This window comes from Rana temporaria, chromosome 13, assembly GCF_905171775.1.
Source record: "Rana temporaria chromosome 13, aRanTem1.1, whole genome shotgun sequence".
Classification (NCBI taxonomy): domain Eukaryota; kingdom Metazoa; phylum Chordata; class Amphibia; order Anura; family Ranidae; genus Rana; species Rana temporaria.
In genome coordinates, this window is record NC_053501.1 from 32,741,993 (window position 1) to 32,767,554 (window position 25,562).

Sequence of the window (25,562 nt, forward strand, 5' to 3'; positions counted from 1 at the left end):
CAGCTGTGGGCCACAGGTTGAGCACCCATGCCTTAAGGGAAATGCATCAGTGGCTCAAAGTGAGGAGCGTTTTGCCCAGCTTATGACACATTTAGGCAGAGTTATATGTACTGATTAGCCACTGCCAGTAATTATCATCCTCCAAATAAGTGCTCAATGGTCTCTGATCAATGACATCAGTGATACTTTATTTTTAAGGGTGATAGGCAACACATTTTGAGAAATGTGGTGTTTATGTGGGAGCCGGTTCACACAGGGGCAGCACGACTTGCCGAGCAACTCGGCAAGGCGATCTGCACAATACTTCAGAGGCGACTTGCAAAATGACTTCTGTAAACCACTAATCCTATTCTTTCTCCAATGTAATGAGGATAGACAAAAGCAGGCATGTTTGAAGTGCAGCCTGGGTGATGATCAAGGTTTCTCCCACAAAATAGTGTAATCCTACATCTTTTTTTTCTTGCAATAGCGACAGGGATAAGCATCCAGGCCTCTGTGGTGCCTTCCATGGTGAAGAATGACGTATACCACAATAGCCCAGAGCTTTTTACTCTGTACTTGGTTGTATATTTCACCTCCAAGATCATGTGTTGTGATTTTTTTACTGCTTGATGTCTGCTTGGATTTTTTTTTATTACGGTCACTAACCCTATGGATACTCTAGATCAGTGGTCTCCAAACGGTGGCCCTTTGCTTGCCTTTATCCGGCACTTGAGGCAATATTCCTGCCACAGACACCAGTGATGGAGCATTATTTCTCCCACTGACACCAATGATGTGGCACTATACCTTCCACTGACACCAACTATTGGGGAACTATACCTTCCACTGACACCAATCATGGGAACTATAGCTTCCACTGATGCCAATGATGGGGCACTGCCACTCCCCCTGATACCAACGATGGGTCACTATTCTTCCCACTGATACCACCAATGGGGCACTAGTCCTCCCAAACTATTTATCCAGCTAATACCAATGATGAGGATTGTTTAATCCCACTGGGCACAGTCAAGCTACCTTAAAGTCTGAAGTTCAGTAAGTTGGCCCTTTGTTTAGAAAGTTTGGAGACCCCTTCTCTGGATTCACATACACATGTTATCTTTTGAAACTCAACTAATATGAGTTTTAAAAAGCAAAACAAAATAGTGTAGTTACCCTAGGACTGGAAGTGTGTTCTTCGAAGGATTACCAGGTAAAAATAATTGGAAAAAGAAGACTAATGCTGCCACATAATCTAAGGCCGGGTAAACTAACATATCTAACTTTTGTTTTTGGGTTTAGATACCCTTTATGAGGAACTAAACAAGGCCACATCACTCGAGAGATTAGTCGTGTTGAATAGAAGTTACTTCAGCCTCAGCTGGAACATTTCAAATGGAAAATATCAAACCCATCAATCCTTGCAACATTACAACATGGCATAAAATGGTTAAACGCAGGCAGATTTAATGCAAGACGGCATTTTCATCTTGAAATTTTAGACTCAATCATCCAACAAGTAAAACCTGTGAAATCTCCAGGGAAGGAAAATTGTCTCCTCCACGGGTAGTGATATTCAGTTCTAGAATGCCACAAACGAGACAGCTTCATTATTCTAATAATGGCTCTGATTCTCCCAGTAAACTTTCAGAAGATTTCTTAACACAGCATTTAATACGCATAACACATCCACTGCTCAGAATGATGACCTGTGCTTACCTCCTGAAGGAATCACAATCATTGAGATGCATCTGAAGTTGACCAATGGCCTCTCGCTGTTCTTCAGTTACTTTCACGCTCTCCTCTAAAGCTTTTATCTTGGCGACGTCTCTCAAACTGTCCGAAGCATCCTGATTAATTTTCTTTTGCACAAATTCTGCACTTAAATCCTGTCAAAAAGAACATATTAAATAGCATTAATAAGCGAGGTTACCAGCCCTCAGAGCGGACATAAAAATAACTAATGTAGGGAACCCTTAAAAATAACTTTTTATTAAAAAAGTAAAGAAAAAGCAATTTCCAGCTCAAACTGACTTCCGTGAGAACAGAGTTCCTTGAGAAAGGAAGAGAGGTCCAATCCTTAGCCTATTACTGGAAAGAACATTTAGAGAACTCACAGACCAGGGGACAAAGAGGAAACCTGTACCCCACCTACTCCTGAGCAACCACACAAGAAAAAAAAAGAAAAAAAAAAACACAATATACATACCTTTTTTCTAGGTGTCCTTGGTCCGATCATGTGATAGGAAAGAAAAGAAATACCGCTGCAGATAGAGCTGCTTGGCTGGTCAATAGCCTCCTGGAGACCACAGGTGCTGGCAATGCATATAGCAGAGAACAAAATAAAAATATTTGGACAGCCGCACTCCTGGGAATTCCCGAATTGTCCTGTTATGGTCATGTGATGTCTGGTCATGTGATGTCATGGGTCCTTTTCCTACAGTGGTGGGCAGGTTTGAAATGCTGCAAAGAGAGATGCCATGTAATGACATGGCATCAATCTCCGAATCATTCGCATTGTGATGCTCACAGGAAGTGAGTGAGTACTAACTTGTATAGCGCTACAAATGCAAACTAAATCGCCTCAAGGCGCTTTGTATCCAATGTCATAGACACCATCGCAGCAAGTTAACATTACCATTAAATCATTCTCCTGGAGTCCAATCACGTGATCCGCTTTTTTGTATTGTATTCTGTCTATTTGTATTCTATTTTTAGATGTATTTTCTTATTAATATGTCACAATTGTGAAACTTTAAAATGTGTTATATATTTTACATACGTTCCTACAAAGTCAATTTTTCCAATTTTTTTTCAATCCATTCAGTATTAGGACGTGGCACATTTATCATTCAGGGTGTCGATTACCACCCGAGGGCACCTGTAATCAGTTTATACCTTGTATCCAATGTCGTCAGATCCTTCAGAAGAGGTGGGTCCTAAGATTTTTCCTGAAGGCCCGATGGTTTTCTTTCATGCGAGTGTTCGTGGGTAGAGCGTTCGATAGCCGTGGTCCTTGGACTGTGAATCTTCGTTCTCCTTTAGATTTGTAATGGGACTTAGGGATGTGGAGGAGGTTTTGGTTAGTTGATCGGAGGGCCTGACTAGGGGTGTAGTGTTTTATTTTCTCGCATTAGTATTGAGGCGCGTTTCCTTGTGTGCATTTGTGGGTGAGGCAGAGGGTCTTGAATGTAACCCAATCCTTTACAGCTAGCCTATGGAGAGTCCTCAGGGCCAGGGTGATTGATTCCCAGGTTTTTTTCCCGTTACCAGTCTGGCTGCTGTGTTCTGGACGATTTGTAGATGAGAAATCTGGTATTTGGGTAGTCCTAGGTAGAGGGAGTTTGCGTAGTCGAGTCTGGAATTGATGATTGTTCCAACTACTACTGCTGTGTCCTCTTCCAGGATGAAGGCGATGAGTCTACGCAGCAAGCAGAGAAGATAGTGAGATCTGCTGACTACTGATCCTATTTGTGCGTCCATAGTCATGTCTTCAGTCAAAAATTACTCAGAGGCTTTTGACTTTGGTGCTTGGGGTGATGGTTTGTCCAAGGATGGTGGGTGGTGTCCATGTTGTCCTAGAGTTTGTCTTTCGGTTTGCGTGGAGAAAGAGAAGTTCTGTTTTGGATCCATGGAGTTTGAGGGAGCTGTCCATTATCCAATTATCTATCAATGTCAGGCATTTTTCTAGTCCGTGATATTGGTCTTTTTTGTTGGTGATGCGAAAATAAAGTTGAGTGTCATCAGCATAGGAGTGGTAGAGCAGGTCCTGTTTGCTGATGATTTTGAGGAGTGGGCGGAGGTAGATGTTGAAGAGTACGGGTGACAGGGGTGATCCTTGAGGGACTCCGCATGTGATGGTGCGCACTTCCGAAGTGAATGCTCCTAGTTTCACTGTCTGCGATTGATTTTCTAGGAATAATGCGAACCAGGATAGATCTGAGTCTGCGACTCCAGCTACTTCTGTGAGATGAGTGAGCAGAATTTTGTGGTCTACTGTGTTCGAAAGCTGCACTGAGGTCCAGCAGCACCAGGAGACACAATTCTCCATCGTCTGCTGCTTCGAGAACGTCATCCCATATTTTAAAGAAGGGTCATTTTTGTCCCGTGGCCTGGGCGGAAACCCAATTGTAGAGGGTGCAGGAGTTTGTGGGTGTCCAAATGAAGTTGTAACTGTTGTACTACTGCTTTCTCAATGATCTTGGAGATGGTGCTAAGGCTTGTTACCGGTCTGAGGTAGTTTGGTTCTTTGGGGTCGAGGTTGGGTTTCTTTAGGAGGGGTTTGATTATGCCTTGCTTGAGGGAAATCGGAACAATACCTACTTCGAACGATTGATTTATGAGATGTGTTATGGTGGGTGCCACGATTTCGGTACATTCTTTCAAGTGGGGTGAATGACACTGGAAAACCCCCAAAATACTGAAGACATCCAGTAGACAAAAGGAATTACTGCAAGGGTCAGCTACAAAGTGAAAGTAGGTACAGCAGCTTAATTTTTTTTTCATTTTTGCACACTACAAATTTTTAAAGAAGAAAAAAATTCTTAAAGACCCATCATTACAAATCCACTGAGAGCCTGAGACGGCTGCTTCCTTGCCCCTCCACAGCTCAGCGCTTCAGTGAGCGTGGAGGAGCAGAGAGCTGTGACTGGCAGTTCGCAGCTCTCTGCTCATGGAGCTGTGCAAACCGAGCGATCATCGATGTTCCATTGCTCGGTTTTCAGTGTAGAGTCGCTGGGGAACGGATGCAAAATCCACCTATGAAAGTATTAATCCCTTCACTTCTCTTTTAAAGCTCTGTACACACAATCAGAATATCATACAAAAATACAGATTTTAAAGCAATCGTACGATAATCCGATCATTAGTACATAGCTGTGAGAGTTCATCGCTCCAGGGTAATTACCTCTCCTAAGGTCAGCTGTCTCCACAGCCAAGCAGGGTGCTGGCTCTGTTTGCAACAGAGATAATGGAAAAAATAAAACAGCTGGATAGCCGCACTCCAAAAATTCACCTTTAATGAAACATTTTAATCAAGGCATCAAAGGTAGTGTGACAGGAAGTCAGGTAAATCTGTGGGTGTTGTCACTGATGGGACATACATTTCTGCCTTGTTTAGACGATACACAGATTGTCATCGGGCGTCGGCTACAAACGTTCCCAGAGGAAGGCTAAAGGCTGTTGAAAAACTTCAGCTGTTCAGAATGAAGCAATCAAGGCCTTTATAATAAGCCAGAGGGATACCACTTGGTTGCTGCATCACTCCTAAGGCTGTGTGAGTAGGAGAGCAGTGCCAGAAAGTCTCCTGATGAGGTGAGGAGACCATTGACTTTTTCCTGTGTTATATCAAAAGACTATTGTTTGTGCTGTATGACCAGCATTGTCTGCCCAGCGCTAGGCTGAGCCAGACTCCTTAGATAGGTTCCTGTGTGGAAGGTAGACGCCCAGAGTGGCTAGGATTTTTTTTTTTTTTTTGTGTTTATGCTGTTTGGATGCTTGCAATTATTTTCCAGCAAGATGGAAAAATAAACCAAAAACTTTATTTTTCAACTGTCTTCATCTGCCAGTCTGTATAAAATCAGTGTGTGGTGAACCCAAGCAAGGGGTCACACACCCCGCTACCGAGCTAACCCCTCACAGTAGGTACAGACTAACTGCACAGGCACGGTTCTTAGTCATAGCTAAAGTGCTACATAAACATACACATGTTATATATACACACAGTTAGATAATTAAACAAATAGACAAAACCTGTATGCCATTAGTGGTGTAATTGACAGCACCTGTGAACACGTAAAATCCAGAACTTTAACCACTAAACAGATGGAGAGAATCCCCCCTGATGTAATTTCAGAAGTTGTATTTCATCATTTAAAATATGTAGACCTTGTTAAAAAAAAATGCTTTGATCCTGCCATGAACATAACTTCCTGTTATGAGTTGACAATTGTCCTCCTACATTTTCACTAACATATGCACCTCTGGTGGAGAATACAAGTGGTCCAGAGTGGTGTGCAGCCGACACTGGAATGACCGCAAGTGGCTGAAACAGGTTGGAAAAGATACGCATCACTAAGGCTAGGTTCAGACTGGACCACGGAGCGGCTCACAGCAGGAGTCCACGGCATCTCCATTCACCATTTCAGGCCAAATTTTTGTCTGAATTCGGACCTGAAATGGACCAAAAGCCAGAAGCCTCTCCCGAGATGTGTGAACCGGCTCCATAGATAGTCACAATCTCCTGACATGTGAATTGGCTGTGGTAACTCGCATCCAATTCGCAAAAGTGTGAACCCAGCCTGAGATGCAAAAAAATAAAATAAAATGATGAAAACTGAAGACAATACATTTCTCACATACTTAATTTCTTTCTAAAGGTAGTTTTCACTATGTGGACTGTCTAGGAAACAGAAATGATAGGAGGAATTGGGGAATGATAGAAACATAGAAATTATAGGAGTTAACCAAAAAAATGGGTTAATGTCTTTCTAGGGCAAACCAACTCATGGCTCTATTGGGGTAAAACACTTGATGTCCAATTACCCCGCTCTTTATATAGTGTGTAAATATTTATGTGTAATTATTCAAGTCAAAGCAAGTGAATAGCTTAAATGCTTGTTATTTGGAGACAAACTTTGTATAGAATGTTACTGCCCTCTGCTGTTTAACAAGTAAAATAGCTGTATGTAGCTTTGTACATTTAGCTAGTTATTCAGTAAAGTCAAGACAAGTTGAAAATAAAGAAAGTAAAGGTTACATTATATAAGCAAAAAGGTTAAAACTCTGTATTTTTACAATGCAAACTTAGCCTGGAGTGTTGCTGCCCTCTGCTGTTCAACACGTAAAATACATTCTCTAAACTAGAACCGAACAGCAGTAAAAGTAGATAAAAAAAAAATCCCCAACCTATTCACCACTGAAAAATAATAGTTTGGGCTGAACAAATATTATACTAACCATTTGAAGTGTATTTGTAGTAAGCTAATATTTTACAACAGTGTTTGCCTTAGGCCGCGTACACACAGTCGGACAAAACCGATGAGAACGGACCGAGGTTCAGTTTTATCGGTCCGAACCGACGGTGTGTATAGCCCATCGGTCTGTTGTCCTTCGGTCCAAAATTTTAAAACATGCTTTAAAATCGAACCGATGGCCCGCTCGGTCCAAACCGATGGTTAGTACAGAAAGCATCGGTTCAAAACCCGCGCATGCTCAGAATCAAGTCGACGGTTTTTGGAACGATGGTGTGTACGCACATCAGACCATCAGGCCACTTCAGCGGGTGAACCGATGGAAATCTCTCATCTCATCAGTTTGGAACGACCGTGTCTATGCGGCCTTAAAGATGAACCCTAGCCAGAGCCAAGACAGATTAATGCAGCTCTGTATTGATCCATTACATGTAAGAGAATCAACACAAGTAGCCAATCAGTTGTACAGTATTGCTCATGTACCAACAAGAAATTTTGATAGGGGCAGAGTGACAGATTATCTTAGTGGACTGCTGTTTCTTCTTTCATTCTGATGTCACAGACTAGGAAAAGGAAAAGACCTGTAAAAGGCTGCTTAGCTGCAGCAGAGAAAAATCAGGTCTTCAAGCCTTGCCAGACAGGGTTGTGATATGTGGCAGTACTGTATAAATGGCAGAAATACAAATCCTTTGGCCAGTAAAACAGCATTATATATCACACACACTTTATATTAATATATATATAAAAAAAAAAAAATTAAAATGTATTTTTTCCCCTGGAACGGCACTGACACCACGCTGGTCCTGAGGAGCTGCAGGTAGGAGTTTTTAGCCGGATTCCGCGGACCAGGCAGAAGCCTCGCCTAAAAACTCCTTCCCACAGCTCCTCAGGACCGGCGCTGTATCCATCAAAAATAAAAATCGATTTGAATCGTAAATCTCGTTTTTTATAAAAAAAATAAAAAATTGCCCAGCTCTAATATATATTATATTATAGAAAGTGTACAGAAAATTGCGCCAAGTGTAAAAAGTAGGTAGCTGCTAAACACCACAATTAGACAAAAAATTTAAAACAGACAATAGAAAATAAGATGTAGCGCTTATAAGGTGAAATGAGGGAATTAACCTTTCAAAAAATTTAAATACAATTATAGTGAACACAATGTGCTCATATACCCATTAGTGGACTCTTCATGCACCAAAATGGGAAGGGATAAATTAAATCCACATTCAACGTGAACTCTGCAAAAAGGTGAAATCAAAATAGCTGCCTTAAGCCGCTAGAGTGAAATGAGGCAGGTGATTTTCAAGAACTAAATGAATATAAAAAAGATGAAATAAATCATCAAATATAAATGTGATACTCAAGGATCCAGCAGACGGTCTGGATACCACAGTGGCTCCCCTCGACTATCCACAAATCTGAGGTTACTAGTTACATCAGTACAACTTCTCTACTGCGATTTACTCCTTTAAGTCCAGCGGAATCCATGCTTGATTAAAAAAAATTTGGTGGACCAACATCGGATTTCGAGAGTTCACGTTGTATGTGGATTTCATTTATCCCTTCCCATTTTGATGCATGAAGAGTCCACTAATGGGTATATGAGCACATTGTGTTCACTATAATAGCATTTTAATTTTTTGAAAGGTTAATTCCCTCATTTCACCTTATAAGCGCTACACTTTATTTTCTAATGTATGTATGTATATATATATATATATATTTATATATATATATATATATATATATATATATATATATATATATATATATATATATATATATATATATATATATATATATATATATATATATTTATATATATATATATATATATATATAATCACACACACACACATTTATACTATCTGTTTTAATTAGCCGTTTGGAGCTAAATTTTAAAGCAATTGTTTTTCAAGCTTGCTTTTACTTAAATTTTGTTAAGGCATTAAATGTAGCTAATTCTAGTTCAGTGTAGGTCATCAATCACAATACCTCCAACTTTCTTTTTAATAGCTTAGATAAGTTATCAGTCACATAGAAAAAGTATGAACACCCTTCTTTACAGACAGACCTTTTCTTGGATAATTCTGTATAGTACCAGGGTCCATTTAAGACAATCTCAGAGGCCCAGAGGCGATTAAGTTCGCATGTGCTGCGCTATATAAGTTTTCATTCATTCATTCATGTACGAGTGAATAATAAAGATCTGAAAAAACTATAAAATCGCCAACATTTTACCTGCTCACTGTGATTCAAGATGCTAGTCTTTTCTACTGGTGGTGAAGTAACTCCATTCACTGTTTGCTTGTCTGCAGTGTACAAAGCAGCAATCAACTAGTTATAATAAAAAGTAAAAGAAAGAAAAGAAAACTGTTAAAATTTCATTTTCACATCATTCCCAAAGTTCACAAAGTTAAAACCATAGGAAAAACAGTAAAACAATCAGAACCTACATATTAACACACTTGTCATGGCCCAAATTGTTTATCTGATAGCCCAATACATTTTAGCACCTTGCTGTTGTAAAAGCAATTTGTAAAATTAAATCCATTTAAAATTACCTTTTTCTTTTTTTTTCCTTTGGAACCTTTTCTTTCTTTTGTGATTTCCGACTTGCTGGGCTGCACGGGGGTCTGATCAGGAGATGCACATAAAGGCTTGTCGGAAAGCGTAGACACTTCTGGATGAGGGTGCGTTTGGTCTTTAACTTGTACTGTGAATTCCACTGCCTCTTGGGCTTTAAGTACCACTGGGTCTTGTACCGCCTGCACCAAAACATTGTGCACTACATTCTCCGCAACAACTTGTGCTGCATGGTTGTCTGCATCTTGCTCTGAAGTTTTCACTGCCTGTATTTTGGCCTGCAAAGCTCCCTCTGAAGGAGCAGCTAAGGAATGTGTGGCAAGTTCTACTACACCAGAAGGGTCTACTAAATTATGCTCTTTAAGTTCCACTGCAGACTGTAAAGAAAGACCCACCATATTTTGCCTAGATGGTTCTGGTTCATGCTGTATTGAAGATCTTTCTGCAGGTTGTACAGTAAGATGTAGTGTATGCTCCACTGCAGGTGGTACTAAAGAATCAATTACAGTTGGCATAGATGGGCCTACTAAAGGCTGCACTGAAGCCACTTCTGAAGGCTCTAGTAAAGATGGCACTGAAGATCTTGTATCAGGCTGAACAGTAGTCTCTCGTGTAGGCTGCACTGAAGAAATTTCATTTGATAGAACATAAGACTGTCCCGAAGGCTGTACTGAAGGCCTGGCACCAGGCAGAATAATAATTTCTGGTTCAGGCTGCACAGTACTTGCGTCAGGTGGAAGAAAAGGCTCTGCTGAAGGCTGCACGGTAGGTCTTGCTGTAGGTGAAACAGAAGATTCTGCTGCAAGTTGCACAGACGACTCTATTTCAAGCAACACTGAAGGTTCTCCTGTCGGTAATGCTGAAACCACTTCTTGTGGTCTCATAGTTAGATCCATTGCAGGTTGCACTGAAGGCTCTGCTGTAGGCTGCAATGAACTTTTGGCCCCAGAAAACATGGACAGTTCAGTAGGTTGAATTAATCCTCTGGCATCAAGTGAAGCAGAAGGCTCTTCTGAAGGCTGCACCGAAGGTCTTTCACCGACATAATCTGTAATCTCTGGTGCAGGTTGCACTGAAGAACTTACTTTGGGTGGAACAAAAGGCTCTCCTGAAGGCTGCATTGAAGGTCTTGCAACAGGTGGAACAGAAGGTTCTGCTGCAAGTTGCACTGAAGCCTTTGTTTCAGGCAACATTGAAGGTTCTTCTGCAGTTAATGCAGAAGCCACTTCTGGAGGTCGCATAGTAGGATCTACTGTAGGCTCTGGTGAAGGCTGTAATAAACGTTTGACCACAGGAAACATTGATTGTTCATCAGATTGAATGAAAACATTTGCATCAAGTAAATCAGCAGGCTCTTCCAAGGGGTGAATGGAAGGTCCTTCACCAGGCTGAACAGTAAAGCCTGGTGTAAGCTGCACTGAAAAACTTGTGTCAGGTGGTACAAAAGGCTCTTCTGAAGGCTGCACTGAAGACCTGGCACTAGGCTGAACAGTAAGCTCTGTTGTATGCTGTACTGAATGCATTGTATCAGGCTCAGCTGAAGGTTCTCCCACAGGAAATATGGATTGTTCAGATGATTGATCTAAAACACTTGCATCAAGTAAATTAGCATGCTCTTCTAAAGGCTGCACTGAAGACCTGGTACCAGGCTGAAGAGTAAGCTCTGTTGTATGCTGTACTAAATGCATTGTATCAGGTTGAACAAAAGGTTCTCCTGAATGCTGCACTATACATCTTGCAGCAGGTGGAATAGAAAGTTCTGCTTCAAGTTGCACAGAAGATTCAGTTTTAGGCAACACTGAAGGTACTCCTGCAGGTAATGCTGAAATGACTTCTGCAGGTCTCAATGTAAGATCTACTGTAGGTTGCACTGAAGGCTCTGGTGCAGGCTGCAATAAACTTTGGGCCACGGGAATCATAGATGGTTTAGCTGCAGGGTGGGTAAAATGCTCTGCTACTGGTTGCACTAAAGATTCCACTGGAAGCACCACTGAAAATCCCCCTTCATATTGCACCGAGTGTTCCAAGTACATTGATGACTCGGCTGTGGTTTGCAATGTAGGCTGCTGTGCAGGTTTTAAAGCAAGATCTAGTACTAGCTTTTCTTCACAAGATGGTCTGGGAGTTACCCAAAGCTCACCAGCAGACTGGACTGAAGGCTGCACTGACAACTTATCAAAATGTACTGGAGGCTCTGGTGCAGGTTCTGGTAGATCGACTACTGGCTGCACTGAGGGTTCGACTGCAGCCTTCCCAGAAGATTCCAGTGAAGGCTCTACTGTAGGCAGCACATTGTGCTTTTCAATAAGTTGCACAGAAGATTGTAATGATGTTTCCAAGTTGGATTTTGCAGCATGTCCTGTTTTTTTCTTTGTCCCTTTCTTGGGTTCCTTTTTCTTGATTTTATGAACCAGGGGAGGTTGTTCTATTGCTTCCTTCAGATGGTCAAGTTGTTTCAAATAACCTCTCATTTTACAGTGATGCCTTTCCAGGGCCTCCTGAATTTGTACGACTTGAGGAGAAGAGGTGCTCTGCTTTACACCTTCTGCTACCCGAATCACCTCAGCTAGGTCCTTTTGCAAGATTTCATACTGATCGCGTAGCTCCTACATGAGAAACAAAAGAAAACAGTTTGTCACACAAAAGAACAGCAAAACTCGACTATTAAAAAAAAAAAAAAATGTTTTTTAAAGGCCAAAAAGACTTTTTTTTAAACCTGTTATGCAGTCATTACAAAAATAATTATTGCCCTAAAAGTGCCAATAAATAAAAAAATTACAGCAGCAATTACCAATACTTACACACCTGGTATTAAATACATACAAAATAAAAATCTGTGTTGTGCTATTAAAATAAATATTAATTCTTATAAAGTGCATATCACAAAATGAATAAATACTTAAAAATAAATTGCAATAATGAACACATAAATAATAGTGACAAAATATCAAGTGCCTGAGATATCGTGAATAAATATTATGAAATTTAACAGTTCATAAGCAAGTCCCAGAGATTACAAGTGCAAAAATCACCCTATCCAACAACGCTTGTAAGGAGAAATCCAGAACATGGTTGGATGGAAGCTGAACCAAAGACAGTCATGAACTTTTCTATGGAGAAAGCTGGAGGCCTGAGTCAGTGGCTGGAGGCCTGAGTCAGTGGCTGGCTGCGGAAATGGTGGTTTAACTCCCTTCCATCAATGCTCTGGATTTTTCCTTACAAGTGCTATTAGACCTATAATTTGAGGTCTAGCTCGCTGGTAAACGGCTCTAAGTGTCACTGGTGGTTTGGTGCACAGGGGTGTTTATGAAAGAGGAATCTTATAATTTAGGGTTGTCCTTTTCTTCTTGATTGAAGGCACTCATTCACATAAAGGACTCTGAGTTTGCACTTTTCGTCTATGGGACTTACTTATGAATTATTTTTATAATATCTATGCACTTTATGCTTTTTCACTATTATTTATATGTTCATTATTGCACATTATTTTTAAGTATTTAGTCATTTTGTGATATGCATTAAATAGGCATTAATATTTATTTTCATAGCGCAACACAGATTTTTTTATTTAAAAAAAAAAGTAAAGAATGCGCCAGTTTATAACTGTTGTGGCAGGTTCACCATAAGGAGACAGTAAACATATTAACAGTGTGTGTGTGTATATACATATATATATATATATATATATATATATATATATATATATATATATATATATATATATATACATATTATATACATACACACATACACACATACACACACATATACATATACACATACACACACACACATATACACACACACACACACACACACACACATATACACACAGCAGGTAAAATAAGTATTGAACACATCTCCATTTTTCTAGGTAATTATCTTTCTAAAGGTGCTACTTATATGAAATTTTAACCACGTGAAATCCATCCATACATAGAAACCAAAACATATAAGTTCAGAATTAAGGCTATGTGTAATAAAATGGAATGACACAGGGAAAAAGTATTGAACACATGTAGAAAGGGAAGTGCCAAAAGGCATGGAAAGCCAAGACACCATCGGAAATCTATAAATAATTAGAAAGCAATCCTGTCGCATCTCAGTACAAATATCAGCTGGTTCAGTCTCAACTGATAGCCTATAAAAAGGTACCTCATTACCAAGGTGTTACACAAAAAACATCTCATGATAGGTAAAGCGCTCATTCAAGATCTTTGCAACCTTATTGTTGCAAAACATACTGATGGCATTGGTTACAAAGGGATTTCTAAACTTCTGAATGTTCCAGTGAGCACTGTTGGTGCCATAATGTAGTAAATCTAATAAAGAAGACTATGAGATTTCCTCACTAAATTTCTGACAGTGGAGTTAAAAGAATTATCAAAAGAGTTGTCCAACAGCCAAGGACCACGTGTGGAGAGCTTCAGAAAGACCTGGAATTAGCAGGTACACTTGTTTCAATGAAAACAATAGATAATGCACTAAACCACCATGGTCTGTATGCACGCTAACCACCCAAGACTACATTGAACTCTTAGATACCATAATACACACCATGTTTGAAGGTTAAATGGCACTGCACATCACCCCAAAAAGACCCCCATACTAACAGTGAAGTTTGGAGGTGGAAACATCATAGTGTGGGGCTGTTTTCAGCATACAGTACTCTCAATTGGTTTCAAAGAAAGAAAATAAAGCTGCTAGAATGGCCCAGCCAATCACCTGACTTGACTCCAATAGAAAATCTATGGAAAGAACTAAAGATCAGAGTTCATAGAAGAGGCCCCCAGAACCCCTTAAGATTTAAAGACTGTGTGGAAGGATGGGTCAAATATCACACCTGAGCAGTACATGCCACTAGATTCTCCATACAGGAGGCGTCTTGAAGTGGTCATTAAAGGGCTCAAGTCCTGCGGAAACGCGTGGGAACGGAGTTCCTGCACTTTTTTCACAGCAGGAACGCAGTTCCCTTTGCAGCACTAGAGCAGCCGAGAGAAGTCGAGCCACCCGAGCCAATCCTTCACTAAGCGGCGAATCCCAGCTCGAGTCAATGTCAGGGGCAGGTGAACCTTAGTAATCCTTTATTTTACTGGCCGCTTCTTGTATATGGTTTCGTCGGGTAGTGTGCGGGTATTCCGTCACTTCCTCGATGCCGCAATGTCTCCTGGGAGCTTTTGTCATTGTTCCCAGGAGATATTGCGGAACATTCTTTCTAAATCCCACGATAACTCGCGGCAGACCTCCGTAATGTCTCCTGGGAACAATGACAAAAGCTCCAAGGAGACATTGCAGCATTGAGGAAGTGACGGAAAACCCGCACACTACCCGATGAATCCTTATACAGGAAGCGGCCAGTAAAATAAAGGATTACTAAGGTACAGTGGATCGAAAAAAAAAAAAAACATGTGGTTTAGTAATTATGCATATAAGCGTATCTTTTTTTTTTTTTTTTTTTTGTGGGGGAGTGGATCTTGGGTGGGAGTTCCCACACTTTTTTTTTCCAGGACTTGACCCCTGGGTCATTACCAACAAAGGTCTTGTACATGGTATTAAATTCAGTTAGTGTATTCAATACTTTTTCCCTGTGTCATGTCATTTTATTACACAACTTAATTTCTGAACTTATTTTTTATTAATTTTTTGTCTGTATGGATTGCATGGGTGGTTACCAACACGTGGTGAAAATGTCATGTCAGTAGCACCTTTAGAAATATATTTACCTAGAAAAATGGTGACCTGGTTAATACTTATTTTACATATACACACATATAAATATATATATATTGTTTTTGAGATTATATAATTATTATTTTGTCACACACACAAAACAGCTAATGGGCTATCTTTAGTAATGAGACAGTTTGAATAGAAAGGTAGAGGACAGGTTAAAAAGGCAAAGAGTTAAGCCCTGTACACATGGGCCAGAATCTCGTCTGGAAAAAACTGTTGTTTTTCCTGATGAGATTCTTGGCAAGAATCTCTTGCCGCCCGAGTGTACAGACACTCCTTTCAAAAGAACCGCGGTTCTTTTGGAAGGCAAGAACGCAGTGATATCATTGCATGCACTCATCACATTCGATGCTGTCGCCGCCATCTTGCTGCACCCTACCTATGCCTAGGAAGCTACCTCACATGTGACAAAGTAAAGTAATTTTGAGTATGCGCGGGTTTCCACTGCGACAGGCAAGTATACAGGTAAGTATACACACTCTCGGGTTTCTCGGCAGGAAAACACTGCCGAGAATCACGACGAGAAAATAGAGAGCAGATTCTCTATTTTTCTCGTCGAGATTTTAGGTAGCTTTCCTGACGAGATACCTGAAAGCCTCGTACACACGCACGGTATACTCGGCAAGAAAGCTCTGCCAGCAGTTTTCTTGCTGGTTCTTGCCGAGTAAACCGAGTGTGTGCACGAGGCTTAAGATACAAAAACTGAATAAAAAATAGAAAAGATAATGCAGAATCGACAATAAAAAAAAGTAGTTTACTATTTAAAGAGAAGGCTATTTTTACTATAACTTTCAAAAAAAGAGGACACAGACACAAACAAAAAGAGGCAAGTTAAAAAAACTGAAGGGAATGAAGGTATTATAAAAGGTTGCTTGCAAAATTTTAGTTCTACATGAAAGTGATAGACATCAATGTGTAGGGCCCACTTGAAACCCTCAAGAATAACTGCCCTATCTCAGAGGAGTATTTAAAGATTTCCCCCATGTGCCTTTCCACAAAACATAAGACATTAGAATCTTCCTTTGTGACCATTACTAGTTTCCTTTCTAGTGATAAAGTTGCATTTCAAAAGGGATTCTCTGGCAAAAAAAAAAAAAACTAGCTCTGTTGCAAGACAATTTTCTTCCTGAATAAAGTGCATTTGAAAGGTTATAGATACAGGAGCCTTTCCTAATTGTGCAATGTTCTACAAAACAATGTATTATATTAGAAAACTGCACCTGTAATTTCTGCCTCTTCAGTTCTGGTGCTGTGTTTTCCTGTGATGAGACGGAAAATTGAAGAAGCTCTTTAGAAAAACTTGCCATTTTGGTATTTAGGGCACTGGAGAGACTGTCGGGATGGGTCAAATGCTCTGCTAATGGTTGCACTAAAGGCACCACTGAAGATTCCCCTCCATATTGCACTGATGACTTGGCTGTGGTTTGCACTGTAGACATCCATGCAGGTTTTAAAACAGGATCTAGTGCTAGCTTTTCTTCACAAGATGTTCCAGGTTTATTCCGAAGCTCACTAGTAGACTGGACTGAATGTTGCACTAGCAACTCAACATTAGTAAGCACTGGAGGCTCTGATGCAGGTGCTGATAAATCAACTGCTGGCTGAACTGAAGGTTCTACTGCAGCCTTCTCAGATTCCACTAAAGGCTCAGCTGTAGGCGACACTGTGTGCTTTTCAGCAAGTTGCAAAGGTTGTAAAGATGGTTCTAATATGGATTTTATAGAGTGTCCTGTTTTTTTCTTTGTCCCTTTCTTAGGTTCCTTTTTCTTGCTTTTATATACCAGGGGAGGTAGTTCTATTGCTTCCTTCAGATAGTCAAGTCGTTCCAAATAACCTCTCATTTTACACTGAAGCATGTCCAGAGCCTCCTGGATTCGTACGACTTGAGGGGAAGAGGCACTCTGCTTCACACCTTCTGCTACCCGAATCACCTCAGAGAAGTCCTTCTGTAAGCCTTCATACTGATTGCGTAGCTCCTAGAGAGGGGAAAAGGAGTAAATGGTATATATAAAATAACAAAGCTTTTTTTTACTATAAAAAATGTTTTTGATTATTGTTCTTAAAGTGGATCTTCACTGCATCTGAACACCACAAACCAAAAAGACTAAAGTGATTGTAAAGTTTTTTTGTTTTTTTTTTAGAAAAAAACAAAAACATGTTATACTTACCACCTCTGTGCAGTTGGTTTTGCACAGAGCAGCCCAGATATTCCACTTCTCGGGTCCCTCTTTGCTGCTCCTGGCCCCTCCCTCCTATCGAGTGCCCCCACAGTCAGCATCTTCCTATGGGGGGCACTGGAGCCGAGTCATATGCAGACACTGAGCCCTGACCCGCCACCTCTCTCCCGATTGGCTGACTGACTTTGATTGACAGCCGTAGGAGCCAATGGCGCCACTGCTGTGCATCAGCCAATCAGGAGTGTTCCGGATGGCTTAGATATTCGTGGACACATCGCTGGATAGAGATGGGGATCAGGTAAGTAATTAGGGGGGGGTGCTGGGGTGGCTGCTACACACACACCAGTTTTTTTATCTTAATGCATCAAAATAAAAAAAACCTTCTGCCTTTACAACTCCTTTAATTAATTGTTAATATCCAAAGCAAAGCCCCCAATCCATCTATGTCTCTATGCTTTATTTTTTTGAGAAATCGCTTTTGAACCCCCCCCCCCCCTAGCATTTGCAGCCGTGGCCATCTTGAGAAAGGGCAAATGATTAATGTAGCATTCACTTCCTGGAATCCATCTGCCCTTTATTCATGTGTGCATGCAGGAGAATGTGCTTAGCTGAGAAAACCCTTCTCATCTCCTCCTGAAAAAGTACTTGTCCCTAGAGGAACTGGAATATATCTTCTTAACCTCCATGAGAACCCCAAAAGTTAGAAGGGTATTATTATATAAATATGGACTTCAGCTCTCACCTATGAGTGTTGTTTTAACCGTTATTAGCAGTTTTTGTTTTTAGGGAACAAGGTAATACTTTGGGCATATTGATTACCTGACTATTAGGTTTCAATAGGCCCCAGTGGAAAATGTAGTGGAGGATAAGGCTGCATTCACACCTGAGCGTTTTGTCGCCTAAAGCGCGACGCTCAAAAACGCTAGAGGGGAAAAAATACATTATTCCCTATGGAGATGGTTCACATCTCCACTCCAAAACGCCTGAAGCTCAAACAAGTTTCGGACCCTTTTTTGTCGTGCAAATCGGGCGGTTTGGGCGTTTTTGAGCGTTTCCATTTCCCATAGAAAGTAATGGAAACGCTCGATTCAAGCAACTAGCGCGACAACGAGCGTTTGCTACGGGCGTTTTGTCGCTTTAATCAATAGAACATTTCACCCAGGCAGAAGATAAAAAAAATCTACCACCAAAAGATGATCATTTTTCCTATTGGCTAAAATAAAAAACGTCGAAGTACAAAAACGTCGGACGACGCTGTATGCAAACGCGCAAATAAGCATGAAAACGCCGGAAAAAACGACTGAACGACCTACGCTCAGGTGTGAATGCAGCCTAAGACAGGAAAATTAAACAGAAAGAAGACAGGAAAGGGAATTGAAAAACAAAGGGAAACGAGAAAAAATAAAAAAATAAAGTAAAAAGATCGTTTTTTTTTTTTTACACACACACACACACAAAAACAAAATTTGTTAACAGGCTACCTTCTGTAACCAGATAGAATATGAAGGTAGAGGTCCAGTTAGATAAACAAAGAGAATGAAACAAGCACTGAAGAATGGGAAAAAGCATGCAGAGGACAAAAAAAAAAAAAAGGAGGAATGGTATAGTATTTAACGAGATGGCATTTTTAAAATGGGGTTATAACATTCATATAGGCAACGAAAAAAAAAAGAGACAGACACAAATAAAAAGAGGCAAGTTAGAAAAGTGAAGGGAATGAGGAAGGTATTATAAAAGGCTGCTTGCAGGATTTTAGTTCTACATGAAAGTGACACACATCAATGTGTAGGGCCCACCTGAATAGCTTAAGAGGATAACTGCCCTATCTCAGAGGAGTTTTGGAAGATTTCTTCTCAAGGTCCTTTCTACAAATATAAGACATTAGAATCTCCCCTTTGTGAACTTATTACTAGTTTCCTTCCTAGTGATAAATGACTCAAGTTGCATTGCAAAATGGCTTCTCTGGCAAAAAAAAAAAAAGAAAAAAAAAATTAACTAGCCCTGTTTCAAGACAATTTTCTTCCTGAATAAAGCGTATTTGAAAGGTTATAGATCCAGGAGCCTTCCTAATTGAGCAATGTTCTATGGAGAAATGTATTATCTCAGACAAATTGCACCTGTAATTTCTGCCTCTTCAGTTCGCATGGTGCGTTTTCCCGTGATGAGCCGGTAAAATTAACAAGCTCTTCATAGAAACTTGTCATTTTGTTATTTAGGGCACTGGAGAGACTGTCATAGCGGTGTTCTTCTTCGATATGGCTTTCCAGCATCTGCACTGTATCCTGTAAGTCAGAAGAGAAAAATGAGTGAAAGATTTGAACAAATGAATGTGGTGGTCAACTACATCGCAAAGGAGGTTTAATGTAGGAAAATGTAAAATAATGCATTTGGGTGGCAAAATTATGAATGCAATCTATACACTGGGGGGAGAACCTCTGGGGGAATCTATAATGGAAAAAGACCTGAGGGTCCTAGTAGATGATAGGCTCAGAAATGGCATGCAATTGTCAAGCTGCTGCTAACAAAGCAAACAGAATATTGGCATGCATTAAAGGATTTTTTCCAGGGATAAAGCGCTAATTCTCCCACTCTATAAGACTCTGGTCTGGCCGCACCTGGAGTATGCTGTCCAGTTCTGGGCACCAGTTCTCAGAAAGGATGTACTGGAAATGGAGAGAGTACAAAGAAGGGCAACAAAGCTATTAAAGGGCCTGGAGGATATTGGTTATGAAGAAAGGTTGTGAGCACTGAAATTACTCTCTGGAGAAGAGACGCTTGAGAGGGGATATGATTTCAATTTACAAATACCGTACTGGTGACCCCACAATAGGGATAAAACTTTTTTTGCGGAACGGAGTTTAGCAAGACACATTGCCACTCATTAAAATTAGAAGAAAAAGAAATTCAACCTTAAACTACGTAGAGGGTTCTTTATTGTAAAGCCCCATACACACCATCAGTTTCCTGCAGGTTTTTGTCTTCAGGTTTACCAAAACCATGTAGTGCAAGGGCCTGCCTGATTGCATACGAATTGAAACTCTTAAAGTTTGACCTCATATTAGATGGTTTTGGTAAACCTGAAGACAAAAACCTGCAGGAAAACTGATAGTGTGTATGGGGCTTAAAGCGGGGGTTCACCCTTAGAGGGCACTTTTCCCCCTTAGATTCCTGCTCGTTTTTACTAGGGGAATCGGCTATTTATTTTAAAATATGTGCAGTACTTACCCGTTTACGAGATGCATCCTCTCCGTCGCTTCCGGGTATGGGCTTCGGGAATGGGCGTTCCTTCTTGATTGACAGGCTTCCGAGAGGCTTCCGACGGTCGCATCCATCGCGTCACGATTTTCCGAAAGAAGCCGAATGTCGGTGCGCAGGCGCAGTATAGAGCCGCACCGACGTTCGGCTTCTTTCGGCTACGAGTGACGCGATGGATGCGACCGTCGGAAGCCTCTCGGAAGGCTGTCAATCAAGAAGGAACGCCCGCTCCCGAAGACCCATACCCGGAAGCGACGGAAGAAGATGCAGCTCGAAAACGGGTAAGTACTGCTCATATTTTAATACAAATAGCCGATTCCCCTAGACCGAACGAGCAGGAAGCGAAGGGGAGAATTTTTTTTTTTTTACAAATGGGTGAACTCCCGCTTTAAGAGTGGCAAGGATGTAAAATTTCCTTCCACAGGCGGTGGTCTCAGAGGGGAGCATCGATAGTTTAAAAAAACTATTAGATAAGCACCTGAACGACCACAACATACAGGGATATAAACGGTAATACTGACATATAATCACACACATAGGTTGGGCTTCATGGACTTGTGTCTTTTTTAGCCTCACCTACTATGTAACTATACAAGATCATATCCCAGAAATAGTTAGTTTTTCATGGTGAAGTCCATACAAGGGTAGTGGGTAGAGGGTTGGGTTACAGCACCTTTTTAAACATTAAGTTTTGGATGGGGTCAGGTAGGACTAGAATTACATTTATGTTTGTATTGCTGTCTGTACATTTTGTCTTCTTTTTTTTGTCCTGGTGACAGAAAGATAAGAAATCCAATATATTTGAGTTGTCACTGGAGAAAAAGAGTAGAGACTAGAGAGGAAATTCTCCAATTGGGGCGCTTGTTCTGGTAACAAACAAGAGGAAATTTCCATTACTTCCCGTTGTGTCTCACATAGGAAGATAATGAAATTCTCTACAATCAGACACGGATAAAAAAGAAAAAAAATCTATTAAAATAAAAGTTCTAACTGTAGATACACTTTAAAATAAGTTGTGTCACTTTGCAGGTCAAAGGTCACTGAACTATGGTGGAACTCACAGATCAGTGAACTGCAGCAACAGAGCACAGAGGGTGTGAAAGCCCTATACTAATGCAACAGATGTGCAAGTATGTGGATATTAACCAGGGTATGGGTGACTCTAAATGTAGATAAGTACTTTAAAGGGAACCTTTAAAATTGAATAACTTTCACATAGGCTTCTTCTGGAAACTTTCATTCCATTGCCTTTACGTCTCCTCCTACAGGTTCACTTGGTGAGCAGCTATACACCCACAAAGTGCAGCAAGACGACCGAACTCCCAGCCCCATATTTGATTTGCATAAGCAACCAATAAATAGCAAAGCTAAAGGATGATCCTGACAGCCAACATGGTTTAACAGATATTGCTGACTGCAGTGCCCTTATTTCTACTATTGTCACTTCAAGTACAGCCAGGTTTGCAAATCAAGGTGATGAAGGTAATATAGCAAACACAGAGAGTCGAAATTCAGAACGGACTGGAGAATCAGAAGCCTTACACCATTAATTTAGGTAAAAATATATATTTCAGCATAAAAAGTCAATATGTTTTATGGGGATAACAAGCCCCCTAATCAGGGTTGAGAATACTACTGGTGGAGATAAAATGATGGATTTGAGGGAGGGTAGAAGGCTACAGATGTAATTTTATAGGATGTAAACTGCAGGCTACAGTGGCTTGCTTTTTACAAATATCTGCTGAAGCATGCCGTTTATATAATATACAATTACTCCTATATCTATCAACTACTTAGAGAGATGTTTAATCTTCAGAACACTAAAGAAGGGGCCATGTACTGGTTCTAGAAACACTTTGGGGGAGATCTACCAAAACAGGAGCATGCAAAATCGTGTGCATCTCTGCATAGAAACCAATCAGCTTCCATATTTTATTGCCAAAGCTTATTTGAACAAGCTAAAGTTAGAATCTGGTGCAGCTGCATGGTGGCCAATCAGCGTCTGAGTGTTCCAGTTTTAATGACATTAAAGGAAAGCAAAAAAATAAAAATTGAAAAAGCTTGCCTGCAATTCTTTCATAAAGCCGTCATAAAGCTGTGTGATTTCCAGCAACTGACTATTCTGACCCTGGGTAGACCCATCAGAGCCTGCAGCCATAATTTCTGCATTCAGCTCTTTCAGTGAAACACCAAGCTTCTGACCATCCTGGAGAAGAAGCATAAAGCTGTCCGGTTGCCTTCTCTTTTCTTTCTGCCCTGGCTGCAGCTCAGTGTTGAGGTTTTCATGTCTCTTCTTCAATTCTGACAGTCTGGTATGGAGAGTGCTTAACTGTTCACTCTGCTGGACTCCGTACAGGTTGGACTGCAATTCAGTCTTGTATTCAATCCTGTTTATTGCAGAAAATTTGAATCTTGTGAAGACAAGTTACAAGTATTTCAGTAATGTACAGCACTAAGTAGATACTCTAAATTATGTTTTACCTCTGTGATTCTGATGGTAAAGCTGTAGAATCTTGTTGCCTGGTACCCAGCTGGGTCTCATCCATACACTCATCTCCTCTTTCAGTCTCTGGCCCTCCATTTACACACTGTTCCTACAAAAAAAGGAATGTCCTGGGTTTAATTTACCTAGTCTATCACAAGATCACCTAGGTTTACTTAGGTTATCACAAGATCAAGAAGATCAATGTCTTGGCATATTGGCCATGGAAGATGTATGGACATATGGTAATGATAATCATGAATCTTTTAGCTTGAAACAGAGGATGTTTACTTTTGTGTACGGAATAACGGGTCCTTGCACAAGGCAACATTTTGACATCATGGTGCCCTTGACATGCCCAAAAGGCGTTTTGGCCCTTTGTGCCAAGTAATTATTTCAGTTATTGCTACAATTAACTAATTGATGCAGAGTGCTGTCTACTAGGGATGAGCTCTGGCGTGTTCGCACAGTCCACACGGAAGGAAGTCTGCACGGCGCTAATCACAGGCAGGGAGACATTGTCCTGATGCTCGGCTGCAGAGATCGGGAAATGTCTCCCTGCCTGTGATTAGCACATCGCTGTGTAGACTTCCTGGCGGGCTCTGCACATGGACTGTGCGAACAAGCCAGAGCTCATCCCTACTGTCTACATTATATGCAAAGCTACTTTATAGAGCACTTAATAGGTGGTTTTCAGGTTTACTGAAAAGTAAAGAGTCTTCTGACTGATGTCCAGGGGTGAACAAAGAAAAATAAGAAAATGTTTTCAAAAATTTCTGAACAGAGACTTGGTGCTGCCCCCTCTAACCCCACCTCTCTCGGCACTTCCCACAAGAAATATTATGGAAATACAGTACAATCGTGTTTTTGACACCAATATTTTAAAGTTGGTATAAGTTGGCAGCAAAAAAAGCAGCACCACACAACTAAACACTTCTATATGCAAATGATAATTACAACTGAACTAATCTAGTTTTAAGAAACAGAAGCAAAAAAAGAGATGCATTTGTGGACAGCATTACTGTGTGGCCATTTTAACCACTGACGAGATTATACAATAAATATAATATATACAAATACAGATATTTTTTTCTATATTAAAAAGAAGTATGGTCAAAGCTCTTTTGGCCCTATTTTGCCTATGGATCACAAGCGTGCATTTCATTCTGCACTCATTTTCAGCCGACAGCGGGCTAAAGCCTGCTGTCAGCTGATGCCACTCAGCCAGCCCAGGCTTTGAAACAATCCCAACTTTACAGTTGAGATCCATTTAGATGCCTGAACCAGCAGCTTGCCTAGCCTCTTAGTGAGCCGCTGGGAGACTGAGCCAGCCACTCCCACCCCCTGCATAGTTCAGTGCCCCAATGAGTGTTGGCGGGGCAGAGCAGAGAGCCAGTGACTGACCGTCACGACTGAGAACTGAGCGATCAGTGGTCTTTTAATCTCTCAGTTGTCGGTTTTAGAGGGGGCAGCTGCAAATGTGATTGGTCTTGCATCCACCTAGGTTAGTATTACTTTCTTTTTTTATCATTAAACCCACACTTGGCTTTTAGGGAAAAGTTAAGTAGTTATGAAAAGAAGGTTACCCGAGACGTGTCCCCGGTGAGAGGAGCGTTTATCTGTACTAATTCCCCATCTGTTGAACAAGTGAAAGGCGGGCTTAGGACTGGAGATATTGGTGATTTTTCCAAGAGGTTAGCTTTTGCTGATGCAAACTTGGATAGTGAAGTTACTTTACTTTGCAGATTGCTCTGAATGACCTGAGGAAAGACACAATAGTAAAAATTAAGAAATTAAAGGGAAAGTATGGTATACATCCACAGAGTGCATATTTGGCCTTATAACTGCAGTGTTTGTTTTCCAAGCTTGATTTTCCATATTTTTTATTGGTTTAAATATAGATAAATATACATTGACATATTATAACTCAGTAGCATTCTTTCACTTAAAAAGGTATGTAAACCCTTTTCTTGTTAAAAAATTTAATTTTCTTAAGCAAATCACATTTTGAAAATCTGTTCAAAAGTTTCTTACTTGGAGATCCTGCAATAACAGCATTTTCTGCTAAAGGTTGACAACGCTAAGCCACAATTAGCAGCAGTATTGTCAGCCGCTATGCAAGCTCATTCAGTAGGCCAACAAAGGCAGCCCAGTGGCCATAATAACGTGGTTGTAAGCCCGTACATATACCCAGTGAAGTGACTCGCCTCAGGTGATAACATATAGAGGACACAAATCCTCCTACCTAAAGCAGAGCTCCACCCAAAAGTTTAAGTTGACCTATTTATCTTCAGTCTTCTCTTCTGCAAATCCATTCAAAGTCCAGCATTTATTAAGGTTGTCTGCACTTTCAGAAAAAACATGACAAAGAGC

At 40.6% G+C, this 25,562-nt stretch overlaps 1 protein-coding gene across 3 annotated transcripts in view; it reads right to left on the reverse strand.

The window, feature by feature from the left end:
• The window catches only part of SYNE2 (spectrin repeat containing nuclear envelope protein 2), a 431,618-nt gene that overhangs the window by 246,782 nt on the left and 159,274 nt on the right, over positions 1-25,562 (reverse strand). For 2 of the 3 annotated variants that reach the window (XM_040333402.1, XM_040333400.1), the window contains exons 35-42: positions 24,776-24,949; positions 23,189-23,301; positions 22,773-23,094; positions 19,570-19,734; positions 16,496-17,251; positions 9,521-12,148; positions 9,198-9,293; positions 1,702-1,871 (exon numbers count right to left, since the gene is read on the reverse strand). In XM_040333402.1, coding sequence (XP_040189336.1) covers positions 1,702-1,871; positions 9,198-9,293; positions 9,521-12,148; positions 16,496-17,251; positions 19,570-19,734; positions 22,773-23,094; positions 23,189-23,301; positions 24,776-24,949 — 4,424 coding nt within the window. The remainder of the gene's footprint in view (positions 1-1,701; positions 1,872-9,197; positions 9,294-9,520; positions 12,149-16,495; positions 17,252-19,569; positions 19,735-22,772; positions 23,095-23,188; positions 23,302-24,775; positions 24,950-25,562) is intronic. The other variant, XM_040333403.1, reaches the window with a different exon arrangement.